This window comes from Acomys russatus, chromosome 4, assembly GCF_903995435.1.
Source record: "Acomys russatus chromosome 4, mAcoRus1.1, whole genome shotgun sequence".
Classification (NCBI taxonomy): Eukaryota; Metazoa; Chordata; class Mammalia; order Rodentia; family Muridae; genus Acomys; species Acomys russatus.
In genome coordinates, this window is record NC_067140.1 from 48,400,142 (window position 1) to 48,420,493 (window position 20,352).

Sequence of the window (20,352 nt, forward strand, 5' to 3'; positions counted from 1 at the left end):
AATTATTAAAAGTGTATAATTAGTATCTTAGTAAGTATATAAACAGCTTAAAAACAATAATAAACTGATAATCTTGAAATAAAAAAAAAGAAAAACTTAAGCTGTAAATGGGGTATAATACTGCATATTATGCACACCACCTGAATCAATATAAAGTTTTATTTGATTAAATCTTCCTTCTTTGAAATTACAAAAAACATTGTGAAGTTACAAGACAAGATTCAATAATTATGCACACTACTCCTGCCATCTCAAAAATACCTCATACATGATACATTATTATTATTCAATAAAAGATGTTATTATACTATTTATGAAAAAATTTGAAAGTTAATAATGTTTTGAAAACTTTCTTTATTGCTTCCTTCATCTCTTTATTCCTGAATGTGTAGACAACTGGATTTAGAAAAGGAGTAAGTACTGCATCAAAAAGAGCAAGAAATTTGTCTATTTGGGAGTGAGGGTGAGGCCATGTATAAATAAACAGTGTAGGACCAAAGAAAAAGAGCACCACAGTGATGTGAGCTGAGAGAGTGGAGACAGCTTTGGATGAACCACCTGAAGAGTGTTTCCAGACACTGAAAAAGATGAATATGTAAGAGATGAGAAGCAATAAGAAAGAACCAACACAGATGAACCCACTGTTGATAGTGACCATGAACTGCAGCTTGTAGGTGTCTGTACAGGCCAATCTGAGAAGCCGAGGGAGGTCACAGTAAAAGCTGTCCAGCATATTTGGGCCACAGAAGGGTAAGTTAATAATAAAAGCCAGCTGGAACAATGAGTGGCTAATGCCCAGGCCCCAAGCACCAGCTAGAAACAAAATACACATCCGTGGGCTCATGATGGTCAAGTAGTGCAGAGGCTTACATATGGCCACATATCTGTCAAATGCCATAGCCATGAGCAGCACCATCTCCACACCCCCAACGACATGAATAAAGAAGATCTGAGTGATACAGCCTCCAAAGGAGATGACTTTGCGCTTTCTAAACAAGTCATAAACCATCTTGGGGGAAGTAACAGAACAGGCTACCAAGTCAATGAAGGACAAGCCTGCCAGTAGGAAGTACATGGGAGAGTGTAAGTGAAGGTCACAGGTCACAGAGAACACAATGAGGCTGTTCCCAGCCATGCTTAAAACATAGAGCACAGAGGATAACACAAGGAGGAGGAGCTGAACCTCCCATGAGTGGGTGAGTCCCAGAAACACAAATTCAGACACCATGGTGTGGTTCTCTCCATCCATTGGTTCAGCCAATTGAGCTGTAGAAACACTTATGAGAACTAAGAAAATTAGTGAAAAAGTATAATTATTAGTAATGAAAGTAGTTTTATTGGTTTTGCTCACATTATAAACACAACTACTTAGTAGTAAAATTCATCACACAAGCTGAATAATGATGATACTAATGATACTATAATAATAAAATCATAACTGAAACTTCATTTAAAAAGCTACCAATGAAACCTCTCATAGCCTAAAATTACACAAAGCTAAAAATTTTCATATATCACACCAATAAACGAGATGTGAAAAGGAGAAATTACATTTGCTTAACAATACAAAAGAATGGATTGGGAAACAGTGTTATATATGACCATGCAATATGGGCTCATTTCCTCACTTTGTTCCAATTTTGATATTTTGCATGAAATTTGCACAAAAAAAGATGCTTAAAGAGAAACAATATGACATAAAATTACCATCCTGACTAGTTCAGTTTAAATGTACAGTTTGGTGACTATGAAGATCTTATATTATTGTGAAACAGATATTCAATATTTCATAATACAACTTTGATTCCCAGCATCTCCACACCTGAAACTTTAAAAAAACAAAAAACAAAAAACTACTGGGCGTGGTGGAGCACAGCTTTCATCTCAGCACTCGGAATGCAGAGGCAAGCGGATCGCTGTGAGTTCGAGGACAGCCTGGTCTACAAAGTGAGTCCAGGACAGACAAGACTACACAGAGAAGCCATTTTGGAAAAAAAAGCTTTGAAATGTTATGCCTATGAAACAACTCTAAAGCATGACTCCTTAGAACTTTTTCTAGTTAAACATTCTACTTTTTGTGTCTGTCCATTTAAAAACTTCATGTGTTGACTATAGTTGCAATCACATGGGACCTTGCTCTTGTTACTTGTTTGCCCCTCTTAGCTTAATTACTTCACACTGGTCCACTGAATCTTTTCTCATCTGCCTCCAAGGTCCATCAAGATGATAGCAAGCCTCTACTGGCCATAGCACTATAAGGATTGTTCTGAAGCCTATCTAGACCTGGTATGCAAGGTTTTTGTCTAGGCTCAAAAAATACGCAAATATTTAACATTTTACACTCTCTGCTGCTAATATACATGCCCATGTGGCTACCTTAGAAGAAAAACACATCTGCAAACCCATTCAGTTTGTATACATTTCCTAACATGTTCCTAGCTGTTCTTTTTTTATTATTAATTTATTCTTGTTACATCTCAATGGTTATCCCATCCCTTGTATCCTCCCATTCTTCCCTCTCTCCCATTTTCCCCTTACTCCCCTCCCCTATGACTGCGACTGAGGGGGACTTCCTCCTCCTGTATATGCTCATAGGGTATCAAGTCTCTTCTTGGTAGCTTACTCTGAGTGCCACCAGGTCTCCACCTCCAGTTGTTCTTTTAAAAGAGGAAACATGAAGTTTTCTTCATTATTGCCCTATTTTCACATTCCCGTTCCTTTTTTCTGCCCCCTTCAAAGTATTCAGATTTTGCTTTATTACTTTCTGGGGTGATATTTGATGACATCATTTTTGCTCCATCTGAAAGGATGTAAATTGAATTGCAAAGCTTCAAGTTTTTAATGCATTTTTAACTAAAAAATAAAAACAAAGTAGTCAGTAATCTTTGAAAGTGCCGCCAACATTTTTCTTAGCTTTGATCATATATACCTAAAGCTGTATCTAAAAGACTGACATTTTGAGATTTTGAGTGGGTATGAACTTGAGGGGGTGGAAAGATGGGAATTAAAGTTGGGTACTAGTGGGGTTGAATCCTAAAAATTTTATTGCTTTAGGAAGCACTGAGATGGAGAATAGGTTTTCTGACACCCTTCAGTTGCAGACACAACTTCAGAAATTGATGACACCACTTTAATTTACCTCTTTGCCTCAAGCATTCCAGAAGTTTTCACCATGTCTCAATTCCAGTTTTTGGCTTATAACCACTCAGCCAAATCTTTACATTTTCAAATAAGTCAAATGGCTTTGTTGTCATCTCCTGAACCCACAGTCCACAATCTACAAGAAGATTTCTGCTTTTTTATTCTCAGAAATGTAAGATCGTGGAGAAGGGATTCCTGGCCTGTAGAGGAAGAATAGACAGAATGAAGGCTTGGTAAGAAGGAAACATATGAACAACTAATGCACTGATGGAAGGGCTACAGATATTTTACTGATAAACAAAAATCAAAGCTTTGTGTGGGAAAATATAATCACCTAGTAAATGCTTTGAACTATTTCAGTCTAGGTTTACTATTATTTGGCTGAAAAAAACTTGAGACTCAACAGTAGAAAGTGAATATTTACTCTATTTGCAAATCAAGGAAACAGAATCCAGGACTCTGGATTTCTGATATATAAACTGAAAGCCCTGTAGAAAATTACCAAAGGAAGGAGTAACAAAAAAATAAAAATGTAAAATGTGATTTCTGGATTAAAACTAATAATTCATATACTGAATTAACTTTTCCTGTTATTTGTACAAAAATGTTTTGTATGATAATAATAATTAAATTAAGTATAAACTGTGAGTAATAACTATGAATAAACTATGAAAACAAATGAAACTACTTGTTCCTGCCATACAACATTTTCTTTTTTTTTTATTTTTTATTAAATTATTCTTGTTACATCTCAATGGTTATCCCATCCCTTATATCCTCCCATTCTTCCCTCCCTCCCATTTTCCCCTTACTCCCCTCCTCTATGACTGTGACTGAGGGGGACTTCCTCCCCCTATATATGCTCATAGGGTACCAAATCCTTCTTGGTAACCTGCTGTCCTTCCTCTGAGTGCCACCAGGTCTTCCCCTCCAGGAGTCATGGTCAAATGTGAGGCACCAGAGTACATGAGAAAGTCATACCCCACTCTCCACTCAACTGTGGAGAATGTTCTGACCATTGGCTAGATCTGGGTAGGGGTTTAAACTTTACCGCCTGTATTGTCCTTGGCTGGTGCCTTAGTTTGAGCTCCCAATCCCTGGGCCCAAATCTGCCTATTATAATGTTCTACTTGTAGGTTTCTAGGACTCTCTGGATCCTTCTACTTTGCTATTCTCCCATGCTTCTCTCATCTAGAGTCCCAATAGGTTGTCCTCCCCTCTGTACTTTAGTACTCATTTGGAAAAAAAACCAACAATTGTAAAAAAAAGTTTTAAAAATATTTGTAATTAGAATATCTTCCTGTCTCCACACTTTTAATCTTCTTTAAATACTCAATATCCATGATAAATAAATTCCACGGCATGAGCGTAGACCTTGAATAAAGTAATTAATGAGTCTAATGTTCAAGGAAGATGATCTTATCAATATGGTACATAAACTCTAAGGACATAAAAAAGTAATCACCCCCCAATTTTATAGGAATAGTAGTGAATACCTGAACAGAAACTCTTCATCACACACACACACACACACACACACACACACACACACACACACACACACACACATGCACACACAGTCCATCCTTAAAACAGAGAAACTCCTATTCCCTGATATTGTTACCTCCTCACCTACCTTTTGTGCTAGAGGAGTTAAAACAACAATGACATTACAGATGGAAATGTGGTCTTTCCCAGAGCACCAACTATATCTTGTGCAGGATTATTGTAGATGAAAATAGTCCTACATTTGTTAGTATGGAAGCTAACTGTAGGTCTAGGAAGAAATGACCAGGTAGTGCTGCAGAGATCTGAGATTTTCTGAGAGACTGTAAAACATGTCCTGAGCAATTATCCCATGGGAATATTTTTCCCCATAGTAGCCAAATAGAGAAGCTGTTACTAGAGGGAAATATATTTGTAAATCCCTTATGAGGAGAAAATTTGCTATCTGGAAATATTTTGAAAATTACCTCATTTGTTACTAATTTTAATTTTTATTCTTTGATATATATCTCCAATATATGCAACTATAATTTTCAACTTTCAATTCATTCAAGGTTTATTTGAGCACATGCCTTTCTGCTTTATGTCCTTTTATTTGTTTCAATTAACCAATGAAACCATTTAATATTGCCCCTTTGTGGAAGGGTATGAGGACATGCACTGGAACTTGAAAAAACTACCATGGTCAAAGTCCCAAAGAATAACTGTTCCTTCCTTAGCAGGTACCAACTGCCCACAGTTCCCTGGTTAGTGGTAAAATATTGTAGCACCTTCTCCATACAGACTTGACTTTTGACAAGCTTGATCTTATATAAATTTAAAGCAGGTAATCACAGGACTCTGTGCATTCATTAAAACAACCACTATATCAAGTCCGCAGCACTTCTCCCTATCCCCTCGTTCCTACATTCTTTCTGCTTATAGTTTCATGACATTCTGTGAGTGTTGACAATGCCCTCTATGTCAACTCACAGCCACCACACTTTCCTATATTCCAAAGAGGCAACAGAAACAAGAGATGGAATACACACCTAACAAAGACAGAAATAGATATCAACACCTATCATTTCCAAACTAAGATTCCTAGACACCAGTCCAAAATCCACAAACATTAATACACAAGACAATATATCTTCACTAGAATCAACCTTAGTACAGTAGCTCTAATGCAATATAGCTGAAGCATAAGACAAGGACTTCAAAATAGCTTTTTAGATATGTTCATGGATCTTAAATAGAATATGAATAAATCAACCAATAAAGTGTGTAAAACAATGAAAATAAATGATGAAAATTGTTTAAGACATAAAAGTGGAAGTAGAATCAATAAAGAAGATGCAAACTGAGCTAAAACTGGTTATTAAAATTTTAGAAAGTCAAAAGCCCCAGAGGTAAGCCTTATCAACAAAGCACAAGAGTTGGAAGACAGAATCTTTAGCATTGAGGACAAGATATAAGAAAATTCTATCTAATCAAACAAAATGTTAAATATAAAAAGTCCAGGCAAAAAAAAATATTCAGGAAATCTTGGACACTGTGGGTAGACCAATTCTATAAGTAACAAAATTTGAGAGAATAGAAGAAAACCAGGTCTTTGGCACATAAAAAATATTTTCAGCTAAACTGTAGAAAGAAAATTCCCTAACCTAAAGAAAGATGTGCTTTTCAAGGTATAAAAAATATACAGAAAATCAAATAAACTGGACTAGAAAATAAATTCCCCATGATTCATAATAGTCAAAACACTAAACATACAGAACAAAGAATGAATATTAAAAGTAGCAAGGGAAAAGAACAAGCAGACACAAGAGAATAACTGAATGTTAGCTCAGACTATTATGCCCAGCAACACTTTCAGTCACAATAGATGCAGAAAGCAAAACATTCCACAATCCAAAGAAATTGAACCAGTATCTATCTACAAATTTGGCTTTATAGAAGGCTCTAAAAGGAAAACTTCAATGGAAAAGGTTAGCCACACCCAAGAAAGCACAAGGAATAGATAATCCCAGTCTCTCTGAATGCTATGCTATTTGTTTGAGCCCTTTTCTGGGTTCATTTTTTAAATTTTATTTTTATTATTTTTAATTATTGTTTATGGGGTGTGTGTGTGTGTGTGTGTGTGTCTGTGTGTGTGTGTGTGTGTGTGTGTATACATATGAGTGTAGATGCTCACAGGACTCAGAAAAAGGTATTATACCCCTGGAGCTATGTATTATTAAAGAACAGTGAATATGCTTAAACACTGATCAATCTCTAGATGCTTAGAAATTAAAATACAATTTGTTCAACTGCTGAAAATGAAATTTTATAAACTTTTGTAAGAATCTGAGAAAAGAGAATGTGGTAAAAAAGAACATACATGAAAAAAATGAGTTTATATGTAATTTTGAATATTTAAAGTTCCATATATATACATATATATACATACACATATACATATACATATGGCAAAAAAGACAAGTTGACAAAAGAACTACTAATTGAATGAAGATGGTGTTAGTTTGATACTTGACTTAGAGATCAATGCATGTGTCATAACAATCCAGGTTCTCAATAATCCTGTACTCAATAACACAATTAAAAGTGCCTAATTAATAGTACAGAGCAGGCCCACAAGTCCAAGTTCTAACTCCCCTTAAAGCACATCAAAGAGCCATAAAATATATACCATACCCTGAGCTCCATGTTCCAGCTCAAAACTTCAGCAGAATTCTACTTTCCTCAAGGGCCAAGTTGGATCTAGGTATCTCAAGGGTCACACAGGCCACAAAACCCCCTGCAGAGACACGTCACTGAACCTGAAGATGCCATGGTTAAGAGAACATGAGGCTACTCAGGCCTGAAGACCAGAAAAGAAACAGAAAACAAGGAAGGAAATCCTGAAAACAACCATCAAACAAAGATATACTAAAAAATCAGCACTAAAACTTGCAATAGCCCCAAAACTAAAGGTCAGAGTAAGAACACATTAAACAGCATCCAGGATAATACGACACCACCAGATCCCAGCTATACTCTTACATCAAGGCCTGGACATTCCAACACTAATAAGTCACAGGAAAATGATCTTAAATCCAATTTTATGAAACTAAAAAGGGGCCTGCAAAAAAAGAGAAAATGAATAAATCCTTCAAAGAAATACAGGAAAATATAATTAAACAAGTGAATAAAATGAACAAAATGTTCAAGATCTGAAAATGGAAATAGAAGCAATACAGAAAACACAAACTGATGGAATCCTAGAGATGGAAAACCTAGGTAATAGAACAGGAACCACAGATGTAAGCATCACCAACAGAATATAAGAGAAAAATTCAAGTTTGCAGCTCTCTGGCTGGAGCTTTCTGGTTGAGGGTCAGGATTAGTTAATTATAGTGAGGTTATAGAAAAACATTCCTACTGGAATCCTTGTGACCAGTTCAAAAACAAGGGGCAGGGGTGGTTTGAAAGAAATCATCTCCAAGCATGTGGCTGGCTTGGAGCACTCTGTAAGGCAACACTGCTTGAGAGATGATTCCCAGCTATATTAGTGATCTCAAAAATACAAGGCTCAGATTATGAACTTCCTGGTCCTGCTTTGCAGTTAATCCAAATACTGGCCTCAGAACAGAGAACTGGCAAGTGGATTTAGATGTTCTGATAGAGGAGAAGATGAACACAATGGCACCTTCATTCCCCAAGGAGCAGAGAATCAGAGGCTGTGAAACTGACTGAGAAAGAAAAAGTGCGGGAGAGCTTTGAACTCACAGCGGACAACTTCCTGAACAGAACACCAACAGCTCAGGCTCTAAAATCAAGACTTAATAAAAGGGACTTTGTGAAACTGAAAAGCTTCTGTAAAGCAAAGGGCCCTGTCAACAGAAAAAAAAAAAAACCAGCCTACACACTGGCAAAAGATCTTCACCAACCTTAGATCTGACAAAGGGCTAATATCTGGAATACATTAAACACTCAGGAAATGAAATACCACCAAATCCAATAATCCAATTACATTTGGGGTACAGAACTAAGCAGAATTCTCAATAGAGGAATATTGAATGACTCAGAAACAAAGAAATGTTCAACATCACTAGTCATCTGGGAAAGGCAAATCAAAATGACTCTGAGATTCCATCTTACACCTATCAGAATGGCTAAGATCAAAAACTCAAGGGACAACACATGCTGGCAAGGCTGTGGGGAGAGGGGAACATTCTTCCATTGCTGGTGAGAGTCCAAAACTGTACAACTACTTTGGAAATCAATCTGGCACTGTCTCAGAAAATTGGGAATGGGGCTACCTCAAGACCCAGCTATTCTATGCCTGGGCATATACCCTAAGATGTTCCACAACACAACAAGGATATATACTCAACTATGTTCAAAGCAGCTTTGTTTGTACAACTTCAATTTGGAGCACAGGGAGACTTATGAAAGAGTTGTGGAATGGGTCAGGAGCTCCTCAAGGAGACCAATTGAGCTGTGTGTTTCTTATATTGTATTCTGTACACCTTCTCTCCAACTAATGTTTTTCAAAATCTACTTTAGAGCTTTAATCAAACATTTTAATTCAGATTACATGATGCCACACAAATGATTGTACTGATGATCAAAGGAGTCATTACATTGGGTACAATAAAATGGTAAGGTCCTAATAGAACTTTTGTACTAAAATTCAATGTGATTCCTATCCGGTCCAAAGTATAAACCTCGCTTCAGACATAAAGTGTTATAGCTGCCGATTACTCCCTCAGACCACGTTTTACTAGACTAATGGGCAAAAACTCCCTTCCTGGTAAAACCATATATATTATTAAGCTTTTTCATTGCTGTCTTGCTTCTGCCCTGCACTAATAATAAGAGGAATTTCCTAATAGAGCATGTGTATAACAGTTAAGCCTGATGACTCTCTTTTTGAGGAGTTGGAGTTGGCTCATTAGCTTTCATTTGGACAGCAATGTTTCTCAAAATGAGCAAAGTCTTGTTTTAACATTTAGTTTTCTGTTTTAGGTATAGATTTTGGCTTTCAATGGGAAGGTCAGATTTGACTAAGACATTTTCCATATCCATTTAATTGGTCTTTCTTTGTGTGCAAGTTATTTCTAAAGACACCCTGAGTCAACTGGATGGAAAGAATGAGTCCATGGTGTAAGAATTTGTTATTTTTTGACTTTTCCACCTACAGAATCTTCAGGTCTTACTCCTCACCATATTTCTATGTTTAATATGTTCATTGTGTCTAGAAATATTGTCATAATGGTCTTACAATCTCCACTCCCCCATGTATGTCTTTTGGACAAAGAAGTCCTTGGATTATATTTTGTTTTCTTTAGTCACCACTCCTAAAGGATCATAGACATTCTGAGGAAAAATAATACTATTTCCTTTGCAGGCTGTACACAGCAGGTCTTCTCTTCCCACTGTATTGCTGCCGGAGAAATGGTACTGCTGGTAGTAATGGCTTACGACCACAATGTGTCCATCTGCAAACCACTCCACTATTTCACCATTGTGATCCTGAAATGTTATACTGAGCTAGTGGAGACTTCCTAGACCATTGGCTTTGTCCATTCCATGAGTCCATCATCTTGTGCAGTTTTGCAGCTACCTCTCTGTAGCCAATTAGAAACTATCAGTTTCACCTGTGACGTACCACTGGCAATCAACCTAGCCTGCATGGGTTCCCACGATTGAAATACTTTAGAAGATACTGACTGTGGAGCTGTGGGTGTAACCTGCTTTATTCTGTTGCTCCTATTGTGCACATACATTCTTCTCACTGTTCAACAGAGCTCTAAATCTGGGGCATCTAAGGCCCCATCCCCATATACTGCCACCATCACAGTGGGGAAAATTATTTGGGGACCTACCTCTTTATTTGTGTGTGACCCATCAAATTCACCTAGTTGAACATCTTTTTATGTATTTAACTCTGGTTTTGGACCTCTCCTAAATCCAGCCATTTATACACTGAGAAATAAAGTAATGAAAAATTATGGAGACATTAAAAAGCTATTTCATAAATAGCAAAGCAAATACATAATGCCAAGAAAACTCATTAAAATATTGAAAATTCACATCTCACTAAATAATGAGAGGTTGAAATCTTATTAATAATTTTGTACAAATTACATATAGTCTTTTGATATGTAATAGGCTTAATATACTTCTGGATATTGAAGCTTTTAATGATTCAAAACATTGTAAATTATTTCAGAAAGAATTTAAAAATCATGAGTTTTTATGAGAGAAGTGTTGAATTTATTCTTTAAAAATCCACTGTAATATGAAGGCAAACCTAAATGTGTTTGTCAGGCTCTTAGGCAAAATTTTACTTAAAATTTACTTAATATTTCTCTTCAAACATCATAAAATTAATAATCTGCTTAAGCACAACTCACAAACTTTTACTCACACTTTGTAACATGGCAACATTATTACTTTTACCTTATTCCAGATTTCCGTAAAACAGTAAAATAGAATTTAAAAAACTGAGACAGAATAAAACATGTTATAAACTGCACATTAAATTTCAGAAGAGTTTAATTAGTTTTGATTTAATTACCTTAATTAAAATTAAACAGCTGTCAAAGAAAAGCTATTGTTGATTTTCTCAATGATCAGAGTTCCAAGAATTAAAATTTATACTTTAGTGTATTGTTTATTATTTAAATAAAATCATGAATATAATCTTTCTGAGAGTGTCCACAACCTTCCTTACTAATTATATATATTTATATAATTGATGCAGTTTAAAACATATAATAAACAATTTTACAAAAATAAAATAGAGTTGTATCATTACAACACATTTATTTGTGAATAAAATTTTAAATATCATCTTTGACATTTCAAATATTCTTAAAATTATCATGTGCATAATAATTCATCATAATAAGATAAAATAAAGCTGTTATTTTTCAAATGTCAGATTAAAATACAGTGATAACACCATACCAAATCACCCCATTCCTGACGCATAGCCCAGGCTGCGTACTTGGAGGACTGCTGCCTTCTGGAACAGACAGATGAGATCCATATGCCCCATACCTCTTCCTATTGGGTATCCCTGGGCAAGTCCAGCAGCAGTAAGCTACTCTCTATTCCCTGTGCACAACCATACCTGAAAATGGAAATAAAAGCAGTAGAGAAAACACAAACTGAGGGAATCTTGGAGATGGAGGACCTAGGTGAAAGAACAGAGATTACATGTGCAAGAGATGGAAGAGATAATCTCAGGCGTAGAAGATATGATAAAGGAAATTGATAAAGAAAATGTTGAATCTAAAAAGTTTTGAACACAAACATCCAGGAAATTTGGGACAGCATGAGAAAAGCAAAGCTAAGAATAATAGGAATAAAAGAAGGGGAAGAATACAAGCTCAAAGTCACAGAAAATATTTTCAACAAAATCATAGAAAAAATATGTAAGATGCCTTACAGAATGCCAAATAGATTGGCTTTAAAAAGAAAATCCTCCTGCCACATAATAATAAAAATACCAAATGTACAGAACGAAGAAATGATAATGAAAGCCACAATGAAAAGAGTCCAAGTAATATATAAAGGAAGACCTAGTAGGTATACCAGACTTTCCAACTGAGACTTTAAAAGCCAGAAGAGCCTGGGCAGATGGCTTGCAGTATCTAAGAGACCACAGATGCCACCTCAGACTGCTATACCCAGCAAAACATTCAATCAACATAGATGGAGAAAACAATATTTTCCATGACAAAACAAAATGTAAAAAATCTCTACCTATAAATCCAGTCTAATATTGGATACTAAAAAGAAAAAAATCCAACAAAAGGAGGTTATCTATTCTCAGGGGAACACAGGAAATAGTTGCACACCAGAAATAACAAAATAATAGAAAAACACACAGACACACACACACAAACAAACATGTGTGTGCACTCGTGTGTGCGTGAACACACACACATACATACACACACAAACACACACTACCACTACCAACACCACCATCAAAATAACAGGAATTAAAAATCATTAGTCCTTATTATCTCCCAACAGATGTGGCCTCAATTCTCAAAAGAAAAAAAAAAAAAGAAATAGACACTAACAGAATGGATATAAAAACAGGATCCATCATTCTTCTGATTACAACACACCTCAGCAACAAAGGTAGATATTAACTCAGAGTAAAGGGCTGGAACTAGATTTTACAAGATAATGGACCCAAGAAGCAATCTGGAGTAGCCATTCTAATGTCTAAAAAAAAATAGAGATTCAACCAAAATTAATCAAAAGAGATGGGGAAACACACTTTAGCCTTATCAAAGAAAAAATTCCACCAACATAACATGTCAATTCTGAATAATTATGCCCCAAATGTAAGAGCAACCACATTTGAAAAAGAAACATTACTAAAGCCTAAGTAACCCATCAAACCACACACTTTAGTAGTAGTTTATTTCAACACCCCAGTCTCAACAATGGACAGGTTATCCAGAGAGTAACAAATCAGAGAAATAATGAAACTAACAGATGTTTCAAATCAAATTTACCTAACAAGTATTTACATAACACTTAACCCAAACACAAAAGAATATAACTTCTTCTCAACTCCTCAAGGAGCATTCTCCAAAGTTGAACATATACTTGGACACAATGGAAGTCTCAATAAATAAAACAATACTAAAATAACCCCTTGTATTTTGTCAAACCATGATTGATTAAAGCTAGACTTCAATAGCAACAAAAACAACAGAAAGCCTACAAAATCATGGAAACTGAGCAACTCTCTACTCCATGACCAATGGGCCAAGGAAAAAATAAAGTAAGACACTAAAGACTTTCTAGAATGCAACAAAAATGAAGGCACAACATACCCAAACTTGTGGGACACAATGAAAGCAGCGCTTAGAGGAAATGTATTAACATTTAGTATCTTCACAAAGAAATTGGAGAGATCTCATACTAGCAATTTAAAAGACCAACTAAAATCTCTAGAACAAAAAGATGCAAACACACTCAAGAGGAGTGCTTGACAGGAAATAATCACAGGGATGAAGTCACTAAATTAGACACAAGAGAGCAATACAAAGAATTAACAACACCAATAGCTGATTCTTTGAGAAAGTCAGCAAGATAGACAAACTCTTATCTAAAATACAGAGACAGTATACAAATTAAGGAAATCAGAAGTGAACGGGGGAACATAACAACAGACATTGAGGAAATTCAAAGAACTATTAACTCTTATTTCAAAAGTCTATACTCTGCAAAATTGAAAAATCTAAAGAAAACTGATGATTTCCTTGATAGATAACACTCACCACAGTTAAATCAAGATCAGTTAAACTAAATATACCTATAACCTCTAATGAAATAGAACCAGTCATCAAAAGTCTCCCAACAACAACAAAATCCCAAGCCAGATGAATTCAGTGAACAAATCTACTAGATCTTCAAAGAAGAGATAATATCAATTCTCTTCAAACTATTCCACAAAATATAAACAGAGGAGATGTTACAAAAGTCATTCTATGAGGTCACTGTGACCTGGATACCTAAACCACAAAAAGACCCAATAAAGAAAGAGAATTTCCAACCTGTTTCTCTTATAAACATTGATACAAAAATATTCAGTAAAAATATTCAAAAACAGAATCCAATAACACATCAAATATATCACACACCGTGACCAAGTAGGCTTCATCCCAGGCATGCAGAGATGGTTCAATATATGGAAATCCATCAATGTAATCTGTCATTGATACAAAAATACTCAGTAAAAATACTCAAAAACAGAATCCAATAACACAACAAATATCACACATCATGACCAAGTAGGCTTCATCCCAGGCATGCAGAGATGGTTCAATATATGGAAATCCATCAATGTAATCTGTCATATACACAGAGAGAAATAAATCCACATGATCATCTCCTTAGATGCTTAAAAAGCATTAGAAAAAAAGCCAACACCCATTAATTTTTAAAGTCTTAGAGAGATTAGGGATGTAAGGCTCATACCAAAACCAAAAGAAAGTCTATATGCAGCAAGCTGATCGCCAACATAAACTAAATGGAGATAAAATCAAAGAAATTCAACTAAAACCATGGACTAGACAGGGCTGCCCACTCTCGGGGGAGCAGGGGCTCCATGGGGAGACCAACAAGGCCTGTGGGTCGAGGCACACAGGGAGCTCCACAAACTGATGATGCAGTAAAGAACAACACATGTAAAGAATCAAGACCAGTTTTTCAGATGTAGCCAATAAACTGCTGATTCTCCACACGGGGGCATAAGAAGAGGGGAACCGCTGCTTAACCTCTACCGCGCATTCAGGGGCCCACTACTTAGCCTCTGCCCCTTGGTAAGAGGGCCTAGTGGGCACACAGTGGAAGGAGATGCAGACTACCCTGATGATAGGCTGTTCCCAGAGTCTAGAAGAGGGGAGAGGGAGGGAGGTTGGCAATGGGAAAATGAGAGGGAGGGGATAACAAATGGGAGCTATGGTGAATAAATTATAATAAATAAAATATACACTTAAAAACTCCGAATGACAATACATGCAGAAAACTTTAAACCCCTACCCAGACGTAGCCAATGGACAGGACACTCTCCACAGTTGAGTGGAGAGTGGAGACTGACTTTCACATGAACTCTGGTGTTCCGTATGTGACCACGTCCCCTGGAAGGGGAGAACTGGTAGCACTCAGAGGAAGGATAGCAGGCTACCAAGAAGAGATTTGATACCCTATGAGCATATACAGGGGGAAGAGGTCGCCCTCAGTCACAGTCATAGGGGAGGAGATTAGGGTGAAAGTGGGAGGGAGGGAGGAATGAGAGGATACAAGGGATGGGATAAGAATTTAAATGTAATATGAATAAATTAATAAAATATTTTTTTAAAACTCTGAATGGAGGAGAGGGTTACTTCAGAGACAGATACACCAACCAAGGACCATGAAAGGTAAGGATCTAGACACTCAGCTCAGTTGTAGTACATAGGCAGAACAGTCCCCTTGTGGGTCCCACAATACGGGGAGTAGGGACTACCTCTGACGTGGACTGGGGCCTCCTAGTGTTGTTTACTTCCCCCCTGGCAGGATGGGCTTGCCAGGCCACAGAGGAAAATATTATATATAGAACAGGGGACACTGGATAAGCTGAGGTCAGATGTTAGGGAAGGAGGATTCCCCTTTCTGAGGACTAAGGGAGAGAGGGAAAGGGGATGAGGGAGGGGTGGGGATCAGGAGGTGTTAGAGGGGGATGCAATCAGGATGTAAAGAATTCAAGCTGCAGAACAAGCAGCTAACTTATATTGATAATCCCATTACATGGGAATAGCTCTGAAATATGAATGCATATGCATAGACAAGCTTCATATTGGTCACGGATTCCCTGGGACTTATTACTAGATGCCATTCGTAGTATGGCATGAAGGAAGATTTGCAGATGTCTTACTTTTGCTCACACAATGAGCAGAGAATCAGCCTTCTTTGTTAGGTATATCCCATACAACTCATACAATTATAATGTTAGGACTGTGTAGTGCTTATGAGAAATTATGCTTTCAGGAAAAAAGAACTGGACATTGTCACTGGATCAGACCTCACAGAATTCATTCCTCTCAGCATGCTGAATGCTAACATCCTACATCCTCCTTGCTCCACCCACAGGTGCCTCAGTCCAGCATTTCAGTCTGTCCCAAACAGGACTCCTATTAAGCCTGGAATCTCTCAACATTTAGAAACTGGACCATAAATACTATCCCTGATTTGCTTAACCCTTTTCCCAATTGGGGAGGGTAGCTCTTCTAAGGTAGTATTCACCCCAAATCATCCTGAAAAAACCTCAAGAGAACAATGTCTCATTTCCTCTAAGGGAGTTTGAGTAGGTTTCTGTTTGTTCTCTTGATCTCTAGGTGCTTATTTTCATCGGGAGGTGGTTATAAGTTATTATTGGTCTCATTCAGAGAGAAAATAGGCTGAACTCATGGATCCCCCTCTTTTTACGTTTCTTTTGTAGGCAAGGAGATAGGAGCTGGAGTGAAAGAAAGGAGGATATAGAAATATAGAGGGAGGATAGAACAAAAGGTCCTTAACTCAAGACCGTAATGTTGTGCAAAAAGAAGATTATCTCTAAGTCATTGGTACAGAATTTTGTATACTGATGCAAATCATGGTCATGTCAAATATTAGTCTAATTTTATCACAAGAATATATATCCTAGGTTTAACAGATAGATATGATTCTATAGATGTATAAGGTAAAATAATTAAATAAAGTCTTCAAAACCCTCAGAGACCCACAGAATATGACATTTAAAGATGTTTTTATTAACCTAAGATTCTTTGAGAACAAGACAAATTAACTTCTGGCAACACCCAGCTAATCTCAAAGAAGATGATGAGCATCAAAGAACCTCCATATGGAGTTGGCTTCAAATGTGTCAAACAAGCCACTGGGCAAATGTCCTCATTTCTGCCACAGAATTCTACCTAAAAATGTGCAAGCTTAGGTGTAGGCAGAGTCGATGGGCAAACTCTGCCAAGACAGAGTAAGCAAGTCCTCAATACTTTCTTACTTGCAAATATGTCTTCCAGAGATTTTTGGGCTAGAAGGCCGAGATGATGCTCCAATGTTTAGAGAGTGTTGAGTGACTGTTCCAGCAGTAAACTGTCTGTCATTTATTCATTTTGGAAGCTGCTAACTTGAACTTCTAGTTCACCAAGGCATTTAAGTTTTATCCTTTATCAAGTCTCTGATGGTTGTTGAAGACTAGATAGTTTAGTCTTACAATTTAGTTGGTTAGGGGATGAGATCTTTTTAGATCAAGATAGATGATTTAAGTTAATAGAGATGAGACATGGTATTTACTGATTTTTTCATTCAGAAATTTAGACTCAGCAGGGTAGGAAATATGTTTACTTCAAATTTGACAAATACAAATAGCCAAATCACTATGAATGTAATCTTTATATAACTCATGATTGTCTCATGGTTCTTCCTGCTGTGTGTTGTTTATTTTATTCATGGGTAATAATATAAATGTATATGTTAAAAAAGAAACATAATAAAATATTTTTTAAACGATTTGTATATGTAACTATCATGGATATTTTCAATTTTGGGTGGCCTTTTAATATATTTTAATCAAATATTTTTCTGTTAGCGAATTTACATATATTCTGTTAAGTTTATTGATAGTGGAGTCATTCTATTTATCATTTCTTTTTTGAGAGTCTTTGAAGCTGAGTTTTTCAGTGTAGTCCTAGCTGTCTTGGCCTTGCTTTTGTAGACGAGGCTGGCCATGAAATCACAGAGGTCTGCCTGCCTCTGCTCCAACATTATAGAAAGTTTTGGGTGACCATTCAGGCAACAAAATGTCTCTGTTATTTTTCTCATTTGGAAACTGCTAACCTGCACTTCCAGTTTACTCAGGTAATGATGTTTTATTCCTTCGTAATTCTCTGATGGGGTTGATGATCAGATAGTTTAGTCTTACAATTAAGCTTAGTTGTTTAAAAGTTAAGATGTTTTTAGGTCTAGATAGATGTTTTAAGGTAATAGAGATTGAGTCAGAATTTTACACTCACCAAGATAGGAAAGATGTTGTCGCCAAGGTTGCCAAATATAAATAGCCAAAACACTATAAATGTAACATTTATATAATTCCTGATTTTTCATGGTTCTTCTTGCTGTGTGTAGTTTATTTTATTTATGTGTAATAATATAAATGTATATGTAAAAAATATATAATAAAAAGAAAAGTAAATATATAAATAAATAAAATAATAAAATTAATTATTTGAGAATCAACACATGTATGTAATGGAGTATGCTGATATATACCCATGTATACATGAATAAAGAAATGAATCTCAATATTCCCAGAAGGACCCATTGGCAAAATTCAGCAACCATTCATTATAAAAACTATCAGGAGCAAACCATAAATGCAAAGGACATACCTCCACATAATACACCTTATATATGGCAGACCAATGGAAAACAAAATGCTAAATTGAGAAAAAGTAAAAATATTTCCTTAAAATCAGAAGTGAGTCTCAGTAGCCTCCTATTAATATTCTTATTTAATATGGTGCTTTAAAAAATCTAAACAGTAGAATAAAACAAGGAATGGAAAACAAAAAAAAAGTTAAGGGGTGGAGAGATGACTCAAGGTTAAGAGCAGTGACTGAGAGAGATCCAAGATGGTGCCTCTGATCACACATTGCATCTGATCAGCAGGATAGCCAAAACTGCATAGCAACCTAAAGACCAAACTGAGTGCTACAAAACACCAGTGCTGCTGGTCCCAAGGTAGGAGGGGTTCACACTATGTGGAACAACAGAGGGTCAGATCTTGGCCATTCTAATAACTCAGGAAAATACATTCAAATATATGAAGGAATTGAATAAATCTTATAAAGAATTATAGGAAAATACATCCAGACAGAGGAAAAAATTGAATAAGTCCTATAAAGAATTGCAGGAAAGTACATACAAACCAATGAATGAGTTGGATAAATCCTACGAAGAACTACAGGAAAGTACATCCAAACAGATGAACAAATTGAATAAAGCCTATAAAGAAATACAGGAAAATACATCCAAACAGGTGAACAAAGTTAATAAAGTCTATAAAGAAGTACAGGACAAATCAATCAAATGGGAGAAAGAAATGAACAAAAAACTATTCAAAACCTAAAGATGGTAATAGAAACAACAAAGAAAATGCAATCTGAAGTAATGTTAGAGTTGGTAGACGTAGGGAAGAGAAGAGGAACCCCAGACACAAGCAACGGCAAATGAATACAAGAGATGGAAGACAGAATCTCAACTGTGGAAGATACAATTGAAGTTATTGATACATCAATCAAAGAAAACATTAAAACTAAAAAGTCCCTGACACGAAACACCCAAGAAATCTGGGACACTATAAAAAGGCCAAAATCTAAGAATAATAGGAATAGAAGAAGGAGAAGACTCCAAGCTCCAAGGCCCAGAGAATATTTTCAACAAAATCATAGAAGAAGAACTTCCCCAAGCTAAAGAAAGAAATATCCATAAACATTCAAGAAGCTTAAACAACTCCAAATAGATTTAACTAGGAAAGAAAATTCTCCGTGGCATAATAATCAAAGCATTATATGTACAGAACAAAAGAAGAGTGTTAAAAGCAGCAAGAGAAAAAGGCCAAGTCACATATACAGGCAAAACTATCAAAATTACATGTGACTTCTCAAAGGAGACTATAAAAGCCATAAAGGCCTGGTCAGATGTCATGAAAACACTAAGAGACCACAGATAACAACCAAGACTACTATACCCAGCAAATTTTCAATCACCATAGAGGGAGAGAACAAGATATTCCATGACAGAACCAAGTTTAAACAATACCTAGCCACAAATCCAGCCCTGTAGAAGGTACCAGAAAGAAAACCCCATTCAAGGAAGCTAACTACACTCAGGAAAAGACAAGAAATAATAACCCCATAATACACTCACAATAGCTCTGGAAATGTTGAAGAGGAAAGAAGAGAAATGTGACAACCCTCATCAACCAATCCAACACACACACACACACACACACACACACACACACACACACACAGAGTCTACCAACACCAACATCAAAATAGAAGGAACTAACCACCTACTGTCAATAAAGTCTCTCAACATCAATGGCCTTAACTCCCCAGTAAAAAGACAGAGGCTGACATAATGAACAAGATCCAGCATTCT

The 20,352-nt window shown here is 36.2% G+C and overlaps 1 protein-coding gene and 1 pseudogene across 1 annotated transcript; one reads left to right on the forward strand and one right to left on the reverse strand.

Annotated features, from left to right (window-relative positions):
• Positions 1 to 307: 307 nt before the first annotated feature.
• Positions 308 to 1,255, reverse strand: LOC127188422 (olfactory receptor 4F3/4F16/4F29). Its single transcript, XM_051144887.1, has one exon. The coding sequence runs from the start codon at positions 1,247 to 1,249 to the stop codon at positions 308 to 310; it is 942 nt and encodes a 313-aa protein (XP_051000844.1). The 5' UTR covers positions 1,250 to 1,255.
• Positions 1,256 to 9,402: 8,147 nt separating this feature from the next.
• LOC127188423 (olfactory receptor 4K13-like) lies at positions 9,403 to 10,656 on the forward strand (annotated as a pseudogene).
• Positions 10,657 to 20,352: the final 9,696 nt, after the last annotated feature.

Excerpts from the sequence above, each read along its gene's own strand:
- LOC127188422 (XM_051144887.1), bottom strand. The coding sequence starts at position 1,249 with ATGGATGGAGAGAACCACACCATGGTGTCTGAATTTGTGTTTCTGGGA.